We start from the raw sequence: 19,812 nt of genomic DNA on the forward strand, positions 1-19,812 counted from the left end.
AATACTCATTTTGAGTATCCGCTAATCCATTTTGATTAGTTTCGGCGTGACGTCTGTACGTACGTTCGTATGTACGTACGTATGTATCTCGTATAACTCAAAAACGATTAGCCGTAGAATGTTGAAATTTTGGATTTAGGACTGTTGTAACATCTAGTTGAGTACCTCCTCTTTTAATTGTAACCGACTAGACCAAAATTGTTAAAAAAAATCCCAAAAATCCAAAACAAAATTTGGATTTAGGACTTTTTCTTAACTGCAGTAATCGGCCCTCATTGAGAGTTTTGCAATGGTAATTTATGAGTGATACTTAATTTCATTGGTTCGAGAGTTATAAAAAAATTAAATTTTAATTAATGAAATATTGATCTTAAAGAGGAAGGCACATCGGTTCGAATCAGACTTCATCTTTTTTTTTAACTTTATTTTATTTTTAAAATATTGATTTATTAATAATTATTAACTTCTGATTGTAAAAAAAATTCGATAAATAATAATAATTCAATAATAATAAAATATATATATATATATATATATATGAAAAATATCAGAAGTTATTAATTAATAAAATAAAATTTTATGTACTTTTCATTCAAAAAAAAAAATGTGTATATGTAATTTAATAGGCGTACAAGAAAGTCATGTGAAGTTCACGTCAGATTTGTTTTTTAAAGCTAACCGTTTTGAATTGCAGTATACGAAACTTCAGAATATTCTTCATTTACTTGATTCCCGGACATTTTTTTTATTACCTTAATTTAAGAATGAAAATACAATTTTTTACAAGTTGCAAATATATAATACATCGCTAATGTTGAGTCTTAAAATTATATTTTACTGCTAGGGCGTATTATTAAACAACTGTGTTGAGAATGCATAGCTCATAAAATTAACAATACCATCAATGAGATTCTCTTTAAGTAATAATCATGAAATATTAAATATGACTAACGGTTATTACATTGCTGAAACCAAAAAAATCAGACAAAATAAAAATTTTATCAAGCAGAATAGATGAATGTAATCATACCCAGCTGAATTATCAGAACACTTCTAAGCCCCGTGAAGGTTTATACATTTTGCTCTCGTTAAGTAAATTGTTTTTTCGTTAATTCACATCTGAATTTCGATAAATTTAAGAAAAATCCTAGAATGACATTCTGAACTAATAATATAAGCTATACACAAAAAGATTTTTTAGCCGTATGATTCAGGAATATTTTCGTTTACATTCTTAAATAAAGTTGTTTCCTGTTTCAAACTCTATCCAGATTGTTTATTTCACGATGACATTTTTTTAAGAAATTATGGATAACTCGGGTCCACCCAATTACTGCTTTGAATCTCCAATTCAAAATTTCACTTAAATTTATGATAAAAATTGTTAGTATTCAATTTAATTACTAGTTTAGATAAGTTACATAATATTTAAAAATTCGTTAAGAAAATGATGAATCAATAAATTTTTTGTAATTTTTTTTTTTAAATACATGATATAGATAAACTATTCTCTATTTTACCCTCATATTCTCAATTAATTTGTTTATAACTGCATATATATGCAGTATGCATATATATATATATATAATATTCTGCAGATAGTTGTTTTATTGTTAACGTTTGTGCTTTGAAATTTTAGATTAAAATACTCTTTTGATGTTGTTCACTAGACAAATACAAACATATATATATATATATATATATATATATATATATATATATATATATATATATCAGTTTAATCATTTATTTTTGATCCCTATCTCTAAAATTGAAAATATCGATTTCCCGCCTTTTCACGAATATTTATTTTATCCATTGCTTTCAGTGGAATTCAGTTAGCGATAATATCAGTTAATATTAAATAATGCTTACCAAAATAAGACACCCTAAACAAAAAAAAATTAAATTAAAATAAAAACTATTAAAGTAAAATTTGAAAGTCCAGAAAGATAATTCTAGAAAATATTTTTATAAAATTCATCTAGATAGTGTTCTCCAAAATCTTCTTATTTACAATAATAAGTTACCAAAACTAATATATGATGTTTATCTTTCATCTAGGCTGAGTAGTTCTATACAGAACCAAACTAAAAAAAAAAAAAATAATTAAAAAAAGGATATTAAAAATGCCTAATTAACTTTTCTATCTAGAATGGGTCCAAAACTTTCGATAAGGAACCTTTCCTATTTTTACAGAGTTAAAATATACGCTGCATACACACTAATGAATCGCTCTCACTTTTCATCATGACAGCTAGCTTAAATTTTTAATAAAAATTACCCCACTTTATTGAATTTTCGGGTAGTGTATATCTCTTAGCGCGTATATTATCTTTAACTTGAATTTCAGAGGATGACCTAAATTATTTTCTGTTTACATTCGGAATGAAAATATGAAGTATAGAAGTTAGGGTATAGATAAGCTATTGCAAGCACTTGAATGTGCTTGTTAATGTACTTTACTGCTAGAACTTACCATAGAAACATAATAGCCAATAAATATAACATAAAAACTATATATATAAATATTCTGAAATAATAATCTTTATTGCAAATATTTTAGTAAATTGTCATTTCTGAAAACTTAATAAAATAGTTTTATAAAATAAAGTAAACTCTTCCAGTAAGAAAACTCTACTTTTAGTCTCACGACGATTGCTTTGATTGATTTATATACTGTCACCGAATGGCTTCGACGGCTCGTGACACTTGCTAACATTATGATGGCCCTGAAAAGGGCCGTTTTTGTCGTCGATTGTCTTCGGCATCTCGTTGTAATTGCTAACCTTATAGTAGCCCTGAAAAGAGCTTTTTTTGCGTTAGCACTGTGAAGAGCTGTTGGGTCCGGAAGCTGGTCTCCGGCGAAGTCCTGGAGTTGCTGCTCATCCATTGAAGTCCGACCGAGGTTTCCCTCACCGGCAGTTGGTTCCCCACATCAGCGTGGCAGTGGTGGCTACCAGAGCCCCGCAGTGTCGGGTCGGCATCGGTCGTCCTTCTCCGGCGCGACCGAGGCGGTTCTCCTCGAGCGATCCCACGCTGCGCCGGCTCCTGCTGCTAAGTCCGCCGGCCAGGGTGATTGAAGCCCGGTGAGCTGGAGCTAGAGCGGGAAGGTAGCATCCGCATCCAGCGACTCCCTCGGCGGACCGGCCAGGCCTGCTACTCTGGCGGGGATGTTGGCATCCGCCGGGAGGTCCCACGTTGAGCCGACCAGGGAGCTTCTTTTGTCTTCTTTCACCTTCTTCTTCTTCTTCTTCTTCTTAGTCTTCTCCAGGTGGTGATCGACGATGAATTGCCAGTTCACTCTCATGCAAGCTCTTTTATAGGAGCCTAAGAGCGGTCGGGCTGCAGCGTCACTGTGGTTGGAAAAGTGCGCGGTGAGAGTGATGCTTGTATGAGCGCGTCCGTATACTGTGCGCTTGCTCAAATCGTTGCTACCGTTATCGCCCGCCTATATTAAATTAGCATATATGTGGTAACAATACATAGTTATCCATCAAAAATTTATGCTAAATGTTTAACCCCATGTAAGATTTATTGTTATCGTTTCTCTTTGATACGACAAGCTTTATTTTATACAAGCATATTATTCACATAAATTCTAATTTTTTGTATAATTACACTACTCTTTGCAATTCCTCGCTAAATGCAACACTCCAGCATTTTAAGCTGGCTTTATTATTATACAGTAAATCCAGGCAATAAACGAGATTATTTTGACGCCGAATTAGCTTGTACTCAGCCAACTTACACAGCTCAACAGGAAGTGTTTAAGTTGGCTGAGTACAAGCTAACAGATTAATTGAATAGATGCTTTGTGAAATAGCATTGAACTCTATTGTAGGTCGAGAGGCCATCATTATCGACAACAAAGATGCTCTGTTACCGAGGAAGTATTCAATTCAACCTGTTTGTTGTGGAATACTCATTTTTTATCGATTGCATTTAGGCCGTAGAGTTTAATTCGTGGATTTTTCATAGCACCTTTAGTCCTTTTGATTAAAATAAAATATTCTATAAAGTTTTTTGTTATACGCTTGTCCATGCATGTTTCAAGTTTTATTTTAAACATAAAGGCGATTTCATAGTAACTGAGGGTATCTGTACAAAAAATCATGTTCGAAGGGAGGATGTTCGGTATGATAATTTCTACTCTAAAGAATTATTGTTCGAAGATCATGTATTATTTATCTATTTATTATGCTTAAATGTAAGCTGTGGGAAACCAAAAGGAAAAAATCAAATGAAATATGAAATCAATTTTAAAATATCTGATTTGGTTTTCGCATTTTTACTTCATACAAGAAGTATTGTGATAGCGAAAAATTTCGGTTTTCAGATTTCAACGGAAATATCCATTTTGACCATCCTTGAATCCATTTTGATTAGTTTCGGCGTGACGTCTGTACGTATGTACGTATCTCGCATAACTGAAAACCGATCAGCCGTATGATGTTCAAATTTTGGATTTAGGACTGCTGTAACATCTAGTTGTGCACCTCCCCTTTTGACAGAATAAAAAGTGTGCAAAAAAAGTCCAAATTCCCAAAACATTTGAAGTTTGGACCTTTTTTTTTATTCTTTTTGCAGTAATAAGCCTTCATTGAGAGCTTTTGAATGGTATATCATAAGTGGTACTTATTTTCGTTGGTTCCAGAGTTATAGCCAAATAAAATTTTAATAAATGAAATATTTGTATCTTACAATGGAAGACACATTGGTTGGAATCAGACTTCATCTTCTTTTTTTACTTTATTCCTTTTTAATTTAAATGTGTTGATTTATTAATAATTATTAACCCGTGATTGTAAAAATATTTTTACAATAACTAATAGTTTAATAATAATTAAAAAAAAAAATATGAAAAAATCAGAAGTTATTAGTGAAATAAAATTTTATGTACTTTAATAAATGTGAATATTTAATTTCATAGGCATTATTACAAATATGTATATGTAATAGATCTGGTGAGACATCTGATTCCTTAATATTAATTGAGAATTATAATTTTGAATCATATTATTTTAGAATTTTCAAGTTTAATTTCTGTTTAATTTTGTTTAGTTATTCTGGAATTTCTGTTTAATTTTATCTAAGTTAACTACACAGTGACTGAAAGATAGACCTTTAAAAGAACAACATATACATTGAGGCATACATGCCCGATCTTTAATAAATTGCAAAAAATTATCTTTTAGTTTATTACTTCTCTGATATTGTCGGACAATATTCTCCCTAAGTCGAAGGTGATCATCATTTCATTTATTTGTTTTTGGTTGCCAATCATTTAACCGCTCTTTGGTTAAATATAATTCTTCTGATCTTAATTAGTGTACACGTTGTCTAGTTTCATCAATTCTGAAACTTTTCACTTTATTAAAGATCACTTTATTGGAGGATCGTATTTTACTTTCAAATGAAATAAGTTTAAATGATGTGCAGCAATAACTGTGTATATGTAATTTATTAGGAGTACAAGGAAGTCATGTGGTGTCCACACAGAATTTTATTTGTCTATAACTGCAGATTTATAAAAAGTTCATGAAACTTCATTTATTGACTCATGAAAATGGTTGAAATTATACGAATAGGAGAATACGAAGAAACAGTGAAGAATTTAATGAGACTTTTTTAATTCTTTTAAACTAAGGTTTTCAAAAAAACAAAATTATTGAACTTAAAAACTTCGGGTGAATTTCACTTATTTTTAATTCTAGCTGAGAAACAAATATATATTCAATTAATTTCAATAAGAACTACTCTTTTTCATCCTCAAATAAATATTTACTGTATATCTTTTTTATAAGAAATTTGAGAAGATATTACTAAATTATCATCGTGGGCAAATAAAGTTTTAATTTGGTTGTAAAATCTGTTATATTTTTAACATTAAATATAATAAGTATAATGTCTTTTCAAACAATGTACATATGAAGTTATTTTTTTAATTTATTCTAAAGAAAACAAATATATATATATATATATATATTTGTTTTAAATATATTTATATTTGTATATATATTGCTTGGTTTATGAGCAACCATAAAAAAAGGGATAAATTTGTCAGTTCAACATGCTTGCTGTTTTAGTATGATTAATTCACTGTAAAAATTCGAAAACTGGAGGATTTTATTGCAGCGTATAAAATAGCTATCCCATTAAATGAGTATTATTTTTCATTTATGGCGGTTTTTTAAACTGATCGATGTATCAACAAAATAAATATTCTTCTACTTCCAGGTAGATAATTTTAATTTAATACTACTTTTATTTTGAGGTTAAGCAGTATTATAAGGTGTTTCCTTGTTTTTTGTTGTTCATATTGTTGTATTAAAATTCATATAATTTATAGAGGCAACCAATCAAAATCTCAGAGAATTGAAAACACTATATTCGATGAACTTATTATTCACTTAGAATAAGGGTTAAGAATTTTTTTATTTATGGAAAGTCTTCAATTGACATACTTTTATCGATTTTCCAAAAATTATCATAATTTGTTTAGTAATCTTAGAGAAACGTTCCAGTTTGGGTTTTTTAGTTTTAAAATGATATTGAAATCTTACTTTTACGGGCGTATTTATTAATCTATTGAATTAAACTCATATAATCGGAGATCTGGAAAGGATTTGTTTTTAAGTTGCGGATGGCGAAGTATTTCGCCCATATTTCCACTCTAAAGCTCAAATAATGCTGTATTAAAACTTTACAGCACAAATTATTGAGAAAAATGAGTGGTTTTATGTGCAATCTTACATGAAAAAATGCTAAAAAAAGATGGATCTCAGTACTTTATTGTAACTCTAAAACCCACATTGTAAACTAAAAAAATTGGAGTTGAAAAGGACCCCATTTAGATTTATTAAAAATTTATTTCGTTACTAAATAAGATTTTAGGGCAAAGGTTTTAGAAAATTTAATCTGAATTGTAATTAAAGTCAATAAAACTGAATAAAAAAAAAAAATCAGTTTTATTGAAAACTAAACACAACAAAAATTATGAAAATCTTGCACCAAAAATGAATAAAACCTATTTATTCTCTATACTGTATTTAATTTATCATTTGTTTTTATTAAAATCTATTTAATAGTAGTGGTCTACGTTCCATTTCAAAACATCCCGCAAGTTATCTTTTTAAATGTAATTCTGAATCCATATCAATAACGTAAATTTTCAGTGTAAAATTAAAGTGAGCAAGTACAAACGTTTATAAGTTATTTACTGGTTCTCATTCTAGTTGTGATCATGACGCACAATGTATTTTTTTTGTATTTTTAAAGTTACTGTTAGTGATTTCGAAGGACTTAATTAAGTCCTTACCATCTTCAGAGTATACTTTTGGAGGAGCGTGACTGAGATCATCAGAGAATTAGTTACTGCTAATTGTTGTTGTAAAACAATGCAGTAGCTATTCAAACACCTTCACTAAAGAATCATCATTTTCACACAATGGTGTGTTAAAAACAACACATAATTTTAAGAAAGACGAAGCACTATTTAATTTTTATGGTTGTGTAACACAGCTAATCAATGAGACATTTTCAAACAGGTGGATTGCTTTTGAATGATCAAGGAGTGACCAGTCTTTCACATACTCAATTTTATTCTTCGTATGTTTGACAAGAAATCCAACAATGAAAATAAATTTTTACACAGAATCATAGTCTCCGCGAAAGAAAAAAAACAGCGTAGATTACTGGACAAGGCATCGTATCCATTAACCGTCATTGGTGGTGCAAATTTTACGGAGCTAGTATAATATTACTAGCCTTAGTTAATTATAAATACATCAAATGATTTAATTTTTTTTTCTTTTATTATAAAATTATTTGATTGTGGTCGGTCTTTCATCATTCGCAACTCATCATTTGCAAAACAAATTTTCATTACTTTTTGTTTTTTTGGTTTTGTAATATTTAAGTTGGTTTTTATTAAATTTAATCACAAACATTTTGTCTAATTTAAATGCTTTACAAATTTTATTATGGACTATTAATCGGTTATTTATAATTTAACGAAATAAATTTATGCCAAACCTAAAAAGGTAAACTTTTCTAATCAAACCCTTAGGAGGTTTAAAACAATTTTCTCGGAAACTGCTGGAAATATAGTTCAGAAAACCGTTTGTTTTTTAATCTTCATGTAAGATTGAAAACCACTAAATTTTCTCACTTATTTGTATCCGTAGAATTTTAGCATTATTTTATCTTTACAATCAGAATTTGGGCGAAATATTTAACTAGCTGTAACTCAAAAACAAAGCGTTTCAGATCTATATTAACATGAGCTTTTTTCATTATTTTGATGAGAGCAATACGCCTACAAACTTTGATTGAAATTTCCTGAACTTTACAGTATGATAATAATTCTCATTTAATTTTTATTTTTTGATAAAATTTTTAATATTCAAATTAATGTATATTTTTTTTTACTTTTCATTTTTTTTAATAGCTTTTTTTTAAATAAACATTTTTCTATCAGAATATGTTGATGTAGGAAGGAACCTCTATTAAATCTGTATTTGAGCATAAATAAGCGTTGATGAATAGATTAAATTTTATGTTTTGTGTGAGAAGAGACCATAGTCCAGGAATGAGAAAAATTCTTGTATTAATCATCTGCGAAATGCAAAATCCGTTAAAATTCTTTAGAATTTTTTAATTAGAATTCATGACTTTTGTCATGAATTCTACAAAAGTTGCTAATCTTAGTGGAAATAAAACACTATCTGTAGCTAAAATAACAAAGTTAAGTATTACTAACAAGTTACAGGCTTTTTTACTTCCGTGTAGAAGTAAAGGAAGTATTATGATCGCGAAAAATTTCAATTTTTAGAATTAAATGGAAATATTTATTTTGACCGGCCCTGAATCCATTTTGAGAAGTTTCCGCGTGAAGTACGTACGTATTTGCGTATGTACCTCGCATAACCCAAAAACGATTAGCTGTAGGATGTTGAAATTTGGGATTTAGGACTGATGTAACATCTAGTTGTGCGCCTCTCCTTTTGATTGCAATCGACTGAACCAAAAGTGTCCAACTAAGCTCAAAATCCAAAATAAAATTTGGATTTAGACGTTTTCTTAACTGCAGTAATAAGCCTTGTTGAGAGCTTTTCAACGATGTATGGTACTTAGTTTCATTGGTTCCAGAGTAGTAGCCAAATAAAATTGTAATTAATGATATATTTGGATCTTACACGGGGAAGCAACATTGGTTCAAATCCGACTTCATCTCCTTTTTTTAAATTTCTTATTTTTAATTTAATTGCATTGATTTATTAATAATTAACAACCGATTGTAAAAAAAAATATCAGAAATTATTAATGTAATAAAATTTTATGCACTTTTCATCTTATAAAAATGTGTATATGTAATTTAATAGGCGTACAAGGAAGTCATGTAGTATCCACATCAAATTTTTTATTTATTATACCTGGCAATCAAAATTGCATTCAGATAAAAAGAAGGACCGGTATAAGAATTTGATAAACTCTATACTAGGAGACAGATAATAAAAGTTATTCTTTACGGTTATAAAAGTCAGTTTCACAAATTTGAAGTTAAAGAAGTCACTCAAAAGGTGCAAGCAGTGTCGGGAGGCAAACCGGCTCAGGGAATCACCTTCTGGTCAAAGATATAGATGATTTGACCACCAAACAAGAGTTACTGGAGGCGGAGAGCCTCCAGTAACAAGTAACAACCTAGAAGTAAGTCTCCTGGGTTGTGGAAGACTCGGATTCAATCTAGGTGGTGTCTATGAGACCGGCTTTTGGAGCAACTAAAGTAGCGACGGTGGCAACAACGACATTTAACACAGGGACACTTCTATCGAAGGGTCGGCTAAAAGTAGAATGGGTGGCCTACACGATTTCCCTCCGATCATCCTAAGAAAGGTGTTTTAGGTGTTGGACGCCAGGACACCGGTCCGCAACATGTAGGGCCCCGGGTAGGTCGAAGCTATGCTTCAACTGTGGTGATCCTGGCCATCAGAGGTAAGACTGCGCCCACGCCGCGAAATGACCCGCATGTTGGAAGGAGGGTCATGCTTTCGAAGGAAAGAGCTGCGGGGCATCCTCTCACTCATGAATGTCATTCAGATAAATGCCGCAAGGAGGCTTAGGGAGGAATCTTGGAACGGCGCAAGGACATGGTGGTTGCTCCCTTCGACTAAACTTTGGATAGAGAGAACCTATGGTGAGGTGAGGTACTCGTTAATCCTGTTCCTTACGGGATGTGGGTGTTTTCGCTCGTACGTCTAGAGGTTCAGACGGACGAAATCGGACCTGTGTGTCTACTGTGGACAGGTTGATTCCGTTGAACATACCGTCTTCAACTCTCACCGCTGGAAACAATCGTGGGCAGAATGTTATCAGACTCTGGGACATCTAGACCCTGATAACGTTATGGGCTTCATGCTCAGGTCCAGGAGGAGCTGGGCTGTGGTAGAGTCCATGATCACGGACATCAACTGTAAGCTGGCGGATGGGTAGTGGGTGACGGCCAGCCTCCGGGAGTGGAGAGTGGGGGCCCACCCGGGTCGTCGCCTTCCGATGACTCTCGGTGAACGTTAGATCCTGCTGCTCAGAAACGTGTATCCTGCACCCGCCCCATAGGTACCGAGTTCATGCCTTGTGGCCAGGTCCAGTCTTATGGAAAGAAGGGAAAGGTTTTCTAGACGGTGTGAGCCCCGTATTTCCGACAGAGCGGATGTGACGGCGGCTGGTAGAGCTTTTCCCTCCCACTATGTAAAAAAAAATTTAAAAAGTTAAAGCTGATGGACGGATGGGTTGCTCAATTTTTTATTAATGATGGTTTTCATATTTCAAGTGAAATAGTGTCTCTGAGAGAACCAAAGAGAAGAAATTGAGAAAAGAAGATAAATCTACTTTAGTTTTTCCACTCAAAAAAAAAATGAAGGTATAATAGTTATTAACCTTTTTTTATTACATGTTTATATATTTATGAATCATTTTGGTATTATAATTCTAATAGTCTACTAAAAAATGTATAACTTATATTAGTTATAAGTTATAACTTACTGTTTAATATTTTATTAGGAATACAAAGGATAGGGAAAATCGGTTTAATGATTTTAATGCCCGAAAATTAGCATTAAACCCAATTTTTTTTTTAATTAACCATTTTTTCCGTATTGTACAACTGAAACCTCAGTAAGAACGAGTATAACTCATAAAATTGTTTGGTACATGGTAATTGTTATTCACGATTTGTTTTTCTGATCTAACCATCTATAGATAAGTAATACAATTTATATTATGTAATATATATTATAATTATATAATAAATAAAGAAAATATAATTTTTTACTCTGACGTTATATTTTTATCGTTTTAACTTATTGATGTACCGTAATTTTTAAACATATAATTGTTTTTGTTTTGTTTTTTTAATAAAATAATTTTTCCTTTTATATTTATAGGATTATTGTTATAAATAAAAAAAGAGATAATTAAAAGAGAGTGTTACAACAATTAAAGTTATTTTATGTATCTTAAAATGTTTTTTTAACACTTACGAGTAGGAGTGATTTTTATTAACACAATGGTTAAAATGATTCTAAAATAAATAATTAATATTTAGTAATTAAAAATTAGAATCGTTCCTATTAAATGAAAATCACAGATTTTTTTTTATTTTTATCATATCTTAATTTTTAGATAAGCCTGAATATTTTTAAATAACCAATAGATAGATTTAGAAGTAGTTCTTTTGTAATGTGGTACTGAATAATTTTTGAAATCACTATGACTAAATATATTTTATTTACATAAATCAGAAATTCCCAGGAAAAAATACTATCTTTTATAAAAATTAAATTTTTTTTCAGAATAAAATACTTCTTGAAGATAACAACAGATTATTAATTAATGTGATCTTTTTGTGACGAATACTAAGCCAAAAAACTTAAAATACGTATCCGAATATTATTATTTTACAAAAATTTATATAAAGAAATTTTCTATAAAGAAGTTACATAAAAATAAAAAATTATATTCCTTAGCAAAAATGTTTAATTGTCTTTTAGTTTTGCTGATAAATGTAGTAAACGAATATACTAAAAGTAACAGATTAGGCTACAAAACTTTCCAAAGATAATCAATACAAATTTCTAGGCCCAATTTTCACAGACATGGATTTTGAAATTAAACTGAAATTATTTTTAAATACTTTACTGCACAAATAATTCTTATTTTATGAAAGTTTATAAGATAAAAAGAGTCAAAGCATTTATTTACCAATTTATGTGAATCTCTGAAAAAAATAAAGCAACAATTCTCTCAAACTGAAGGGTATTTTTTTTTTCTCTAAAATTGCTGCTTAATTAGTGACAATATTTTTTTTATAGTTTTAATAGATTTCTTAATTTAGAAACTTTTACAAAATTGCCCTGTGAAAAATGAAATTTATATTCCTACAATAATAATAATAATTGTAACTCCATTCTGTATTAAGTGATCGGAATCTTGAAAAAAAAAATTATTTCATAATTAATAGAATGGATTAACGGAATTACCATATATTAGCAGCTGCGTGTATAGTTGTTAATCTCGCTGAAGCTGTTAAAACTAAATAAATTATTTGTAACAGGACGCGCTAGCACGCAAGCTAGATCAATTTGAGCACATTGTCACAAGGGGCACGACCTGGATGTAAAGAAAGCAACAGGCCGCACGCAAGTACCTGTAGCTCGTAGTAGGGCAAACTGACGGCAATCCCAATCTACTTGCTGAAATTTCCCAGACGGACCAAAAAATTTCCCTACCCTACTGACATTTTCCCAGGTTTTCAAGCACATCAAGTTTTATGTATAATTATAAAAAAAATTACATAATAACTATTATTTCATTCAGACTTTTGAATTTACATTTTGCCAGTCTAATATTTTATTGTAATATATTATATAATTTATTTGTACTTTTTTTAAACTTTCTTTTCTTTTGTTGATATATAAATTTTGTTTTATTACTTTATCAGAAGAAAAAAAAAGTATTTTCTTCGTGCACTTTTTATTGTAAGAATTATAAAATGCTAAAGAAATATATGTTTTAAGTACATATCATTGACTAGTCAACTAGTCAATGTTATTCCGAAGAACTTTTTAATTATAAAGCGATAATCGAATATCGTGGCTGAAAATTACAAAATTGACGGTTTATTTATTATATTCTAAAATGTGTGTTAATCGTTCTGATACCTTCCTATCACATCCTTTAGCAACAGCCAGTGTCACTTTCTTAAAATATTTCGTTTTTTTCTAAAACGTGCTATTAAAGAAAGAAAAAAGCAAATGTAATAATATATAAAAATGAGATACAGACTTTAAATATCACATTTTAGAATAAAATAACTATTTAACCATCGCTTTACAACCCTCTGAAGCACTAGAAATAAATTTAATAGCCATTTAAAGTTATTTAGTGTTAAGCTGATATCAGACTGCTTGTTTACTTATGTAGCACCTATTCGGATAAATTAAGGGTTGAAGGCATCTCTTTTAGTTAGTTTTTGTTGATGTATATTCGATCATAAATGGACATGTGGTTATCTATTTTTCAATTATATATGGATTTAAAAGACTATTTAATGAAAAGAAACATAGAAAGATTATTATGAATATGATATAGGGACTGATTAAGGGATAGTTTAACTTACTCTCCTCTAATTAAGAAACCTGAAGTTAAACTATTATAATTTCTTGATTAACTATTAAGAAGAAATATAACACAAACCATATTAAAGCCTGTTTTATTTTATATTATTTACTAACAAATTGTTTATAGAACGTATGTACACATTGATTACATTTTCAGAAAACAAGAAAAAAATGGTTTAAAACAACTTTTGTGACGCACGCAGTTTCCCTAGGTAAACAACTTTATCAAAATTATAATGAACATCTACATTGAAAACATATTAAAATAAGGTTTCGGAGGCCCTTACCGCTGAAAAAATTATCGATACGTCCTAAAATCTTTTAGCGTTATGATACTCAAAGACTGCAATAATTAAGAAAAATAGTTGGGAATCACAAAGATAAGCAGTTTTCCTAGAATCTTAAAACAATTTTTACGTTAAAAAATGTTTAGCTTGTTCAAGGTTTTGATGAATTTTGATAATAACTGCAAACTGATATGTACTGACGAACTGATATATATATGTTTTTTTTTTAATTGTTGAAAATTCAATAAATCATAGAACAATGGCCGATTGCATACTGCACAGGATTTCAAAAAAGATTTTCGGTTACATTTTTTTTCCTTTCAGAAGGATTGAAATACATTATAAAATAATTGGTAATACAAATTTATGTTTAATAACTGAAATAGTACTATTTTTTACTATTTGCTTAAATAGTCGTTAATCGCTTAATTACAGGTTATAAGTGACAAATTTCATATTGGACAATATGATAACGAGTTTACTCCGTTAATTAAATAGAAAAAATATAAATATTGCATATACCGTTATAAAATTTTAGATTAAAAAAAGTTAATTTAATTGCTTTAACAGAATATATATTTACTTAGTTGTACTTCTTAAAACTATACAGCTTGGATATCATGTTTTGGAAATAGCTTCGATAAATGAGATTACTACGCTTTTGTAGTAAATGTATGGTCGGAATCACATAGCATTGAATATTATCGTGTTTATTAGAATAAATTCTTAACTAAATAAACCTTTCTACATTACTTTTTTCCATATAATGTATTGCAATTGCAAACAACATAAATTCTTTTATTTAGGATTTCATTTTCATCTCATTCTCAGAAAAAAATATAATTCTTTAAATTTCAAGATAAAATTATTTTTCAGTAGCACATTTCCAAAATTATAATTGTTCAACAGCCACTTTTATCACCGTTTGGTCATTATTTTTTTATAAGTTTTTTATTATGACCTTGAATGTGTTAAAAAAGTATTTTAACAAGAAATATGTCTTCACATAAAAACATGAAGATTAATGGGTATTTCCCTGTATATAATTATCTCTGTATACAATTGTCTGAGGTTATTTGAGAGCTTATGCATGCAGAATAATATTCTACATTTAAAATAAAAGGATCCAGTATATCATAATCTCGTTTTTTCATATTTTTATTGCAGGATTAATACAAATTCTATTGGATAAATACTGTTTTACTTAATCATTAACAAAGTTTATTTTATTTTATCATACTTGGAAAATCATTTATCACCGACCTTTATTCACACAGTTAGAGTAACATAATTATTGATGAATGATCGGCTTCTGATAATAAAAGCTTACAGTTTCATATTAAAATTTTTAATAAAATATTTGGATTTTATTGAATATTACAACACTTTTACCATTGAGAACATCAGTGGAAGAAATAATTATAAAAACAAATTTAAAAGTTAATATTTATAGTAGAAAAATGTACAAATTAAATAATAAACAAATTAGAAACCCTAGTAATTCCAAAAGTTTGATAAAGCGGAATCCACAGTAAACATTTAATTTTAAACATCATTCAAAAACCAACGAAAAAATCTATGAGATATGTTTTTTTTCTAATTTCAGGAAAGGTTGAAACTGATAAAATTTAAATTATACATTTAATCGTATTGTTTGAAAAACTAGAAAAATATTCTATTTGCACAAGTATCAATATACTGCATTACAGCACACTGCCGTTTGGATTATGTAACAGCCCGCGGCATCTTTTCTACCCAATCCTCGTCACTAAATTAATTTCGAATCTATAACTTTTCTCAATAACTGGGTTCTGAATAGAGAAAATGTAACTTAGGTGAGTATTTAACTTTTAATTTAGTATGTGGTATGCTGGCAACAAACCATTATCAATTAAATGGAGAAATTTTAATTGCTTTGATAAGTTAGACTCTCTGGATGAATTCACATTAAATTTACTTTAACTTCAGTTTTCAGTTTTCCTGTACGTTTTTATTTATGACTCACTGCTTGGCTATAAATTATATTTCATTGCAAAAATTAAGCATGAATCCAATAAGAAATGTTAAAAATGATATATTTTTGGAAGCTGAAGGCGGAAAATATTTATGATAAAAATATAATTTATGAACAGCAACTGGTGTAACAGATTTTAAATTAAATAAATAAATTGTGTTAATTTGTTTTTATTCATATTTTTTTAATTTTACTCAATTTTTATATTACTAAACTATAATGTTTAAAGCATTTCTTCAATACTTTCGTGCAATGAATCTTTCGTAATTTAAATTCAATTCAAATTTAAATTCAATTGTAATTCAAAGTTACATTCATTTAATGCTATCGTAATGTTTACACTGGGGGGTTATGACAATTAATTACCGCGCGACCCATTCAATATTATTCAACTACCAAACGAAGAGTTAAATTTCTTTATTTCTTATAAATGTCTGCGAAAGTTGATACCTTTGAATTACTTGAATACATTTCTTTTCAGAGTCATCAGAAATGATTTACTTTACAATTTCCATGAAAAATTGTTATCATTCTTAACTAAATTCTTCAACCGAAAGGCAAACTCATAAATTAAATCGTTAAAAGTTGTTCATTAGTTTTCCAATAATATTAACTTACAGGCCATTTAATAGCAATAAACTTATTAATCATTTTTTACTCAATCTCCTTAAAACTGTCTCACGTGTTGTTTTTTTTTTTTAAGTCATCTTAGTAAAAACCTTACTCAATAGAAAAGTATTCTAACAATAACCACTGGATTACTAACACCATTCTTATTTTTTTTTTCTTTTTTTTTTATTGCGATAAATAAAAAAAATCAACCTAAAAGAAGTAAGAAGAAAATGAGTTATAGGAAAACAAAGCTAAGAAAATCTATAAATATATCAAATAAAAGCGTAGCACGAAAAATACTAATTAAAAGTAATACAAAAAGATCAATATGAGCAATGAAGTAAAGGGATTCAAAAATATTACAAAAGAAAAAAATAATGTGTAAAATTTTAAGAATATTGTATAACTTTGTGATATATATAATAAAAACTCCAAGGCTTTTCGGTAAGGAAAAAATAAATTAGAAAATCTAATAGGAAATATATCATGAAAAAATAAAATTAAAGCAAATTATCAACTGCGAAGACAACACAAAAAAACAGATAATATTTCGTACCATAATAATTGTATTACTATAATATTTCAGCTACAAAGGAAAGTAGAAATTGAAATCTTCAACTCTGTTAGAATTTTTTTTTTTTAATTGTTAAGTTTTTATATGTGGGATTAACAATTTTTTAGAGAATGAATAAAGAATAAATAATAAATGTAATTATTAAGCTACACCAAAAAAAAGAATGTTTATAAACACAGATAGAATAATGAGAATGGAATTATAAGAGGATGGCGAAACCCTTGATTGAAGAAGAGTTCGATGGCTGTTGAAGAAGACAGAGAAAAAGTCACTAGAGAAGGGGTACATTGACAATAGTTGAAATGTACATCGACAATAATGCAGACTAAAATCTATTAATAACGTTCTCTAACAAGTAGCATTTCTTTTCCCACAGTTTCTGGAATGTAAAAGATTTTTCTTGTATTTTTAAAAACTGTTACTACATATATTTTTAATCAGTTAATTAGAAAAAATCCGAGATCCGAACCGAAAGATTTTACTATTATAAATAAGTCCATTTTTTTTTCTTAATTTTTATGTTATTCAATTTTAACACGCGGTAATCCAGCTTACCGGATTGAAGAATATTTCATTTCAAATCATCGTGAAAGTATATTTTCCAAAAAGAAAACGAATACAAATAGAAAAATACTCAATTGCCCTGAGGTAGATATTCCCCACGTCCGGAACACAACATCTACGTTCCACGTCCAGGGCGGCAACAGGGTACTCAAGTACATTACATATAGCTGGCTAACGGAGTTCCGAGTGTTGTTTCTCGGATATGCTTTTTTCGGCCGATTTACATCTATAGGCCGAATTACATGACTGGACTTTGCGGCCACCTGCAGATACAAAATTCTTAACGATTACGGAAATGGATTAATACCGCCTTTAGAGCTGGCGATGTGGCGGCCACGGTCAAAGTTATTTGCAGGTGTAACGGAGACCTTTCGTCGTCCACATGCCCCCCGCGATGGCAAGCATATAGTTAAGGTGCCATTGTTCGGAGCATGGGAGCCCTGACAGCTTCGGTGTGTAGGGGCCTGGAGTCAGTGCAGAGACTGCGCATCCGCTCTCTGCCAGGACATATGCCGGTTTCACCGGAGTACCGGAACGGACCTCCAGGGTTGGTAGCCCTGGAGTGGGGGTGTACCCCGGCGGCTAGCCTTACTACAGAAGGGATTATTTGTTCATGGAAACTGAACAATTAAACGTGGCAGAGGGTTCACGCAAACACCCTCGTTTAGAACCGGCCGTTTCGCCTGAGGCGAAACGCCGAAAGAGTGCAGAAACCAGAAGGATTGAGATTGAGGCTAGAAAAAGCATGCAGAAAGCTTTTTTCAAGAGCAGCATTCCAAAACCTAAGTATTTGGTTATCACGAAAGAAGAAGGTAATTTCTCGAAGGTGAGTCCTTTCCTCATCGCTCGAGTAATAAACAAATGTGCTGGAGGCCCTGTTAAAGAAATAAGAAAAACTATCACGGGACTTCATGTAGAGACTGTAAATGATATACAGTCTCAGAAGATTCTAGGACTGAAGAAAATTGGAGAACTAGCTGTACGTGTTGATCCCCACGGCAAGCTCAACACCTCAAGGGGTGTTGTGGTATGTCGGAATCTTTTAAATTGTTCAAAGCAAGAGATAGTAGAGGAACTGGCAGCACAAGGAGTAATAGAGTGCCGTCGATTGAACATGAGAAGGAACGGTGAGGTCTTACCCTCACCTTCTCATGTCCTCACTTTCAACCGGCCTACTTTGCCGGAAAAGATAAGAGCAGGGATTCGCCGTTTGGATGTGCGGGCATTTGTCCCACAGCCAATGAGGTGCTTCAAGTGCCAACGCTTTGGCCACACCGCTCTTAGATGCGAAAAACCGCAAATATGCGTGTGCGGTGAAGAGGTGCATGAGGAAGAGCCGTGTAAAGAGCCTCCTACATGTATCAATTGCAAAGGAGCGCATTCTTGTAGATCAAGGAATTGTCCTGTCTACAAAGATGAAGTAGCTGTGCTGGAAGTAAAAACCCTGCAAAAGGTCAGCTACTTCGATGCAAATAAGATAGTTAACGTCCGTAAGCCTAGAGCAACTACAACTTACGCTCAGGCTGCGGCTGCCGCTCCTATCCCTGCTCCAGTTGCTGTCGATGAGGGTCAACTCATCAGTAAACTTGCTCCGACCTTGGCTAATATGATTGAAAGAATTATATACAATAAAATGAAACCTTTCAATAGTAAAGAGCCTATAAAGCCAAAAATATTAGTACAGCCTCCTCCCGAAGATAAAACACGGAAAGCTGCTCTTGCTCTGAAGAAAACGGACGCCAAAGCAGAATGCCAAGTCCGTCTCAGAGAGATTCTTGATGAAAAGAAAAAGGTGACACCTACACAGACTGCTATGGAGGCTCCCAAGCCTCCTGTAACTGAAGTGGCCTCTAAGCCTCAGAGGCCACAAAAATTTTCACAGGGGGGACGAGTGTCCCCCCTCCCACAGGTGGTGATCGGTGCTACCCCCGTGTCAGGGAGCGGCCAGGTTGCCGCCTCTCAATCGGCGCCGATCCATGTCCGTCGTCGTCGGCGGCTTCGGTGGTCTCCGATTCGGAGACCGGAAGCTACACCGGCGACGACGTTCTCCGCGAACATGCTGCCGTTCGCAATATGGAGAAG

The 19,812-nt window shown here is 31.1% G+C and overlaps 1 protein-coding gene across 1 annotated transcript in view; it reads right to left on the bottom strand.

The window, feature by feature from the left end:
* The window catches only part of LOC142318264 (synaptotagmin-15-like), a 215,954-nt gene extending 203,244 nt beyond the window's left edge, over positions 1-12,710 (bottom strand). Inside the window, exon 1 of the mRNA XM_075354830.1 lies at positions 12,540-12,710. Within this exon, the coding sequence (XP_075210945.1) occupies positions 12,540-12,542 (3 nt within the window). The 5' untranslated portion in view covers positions 12,543-12,710. The remainder of the gene's footprint in view (positions 1-12,539) is intronic.
* Positions 12,711-19,812: the final 7,102 nt, after the last annotated feature.

The sequence above is a fragment of the Lycorma delicatula genome, chromosome 1 (genome assembly GCF_047948215.1).
Source record: "Lycorma delicatula isolate Av1 chromosome 1, ASM4794821v1, whole genome shotgun sequence".
Taxonomy (NCBI): Eukaryota; Metazoa; Arthropoda; class Insecta; order Hemiptera; family Fulgoridae; genus Lycorma; species Lycorma delicatula.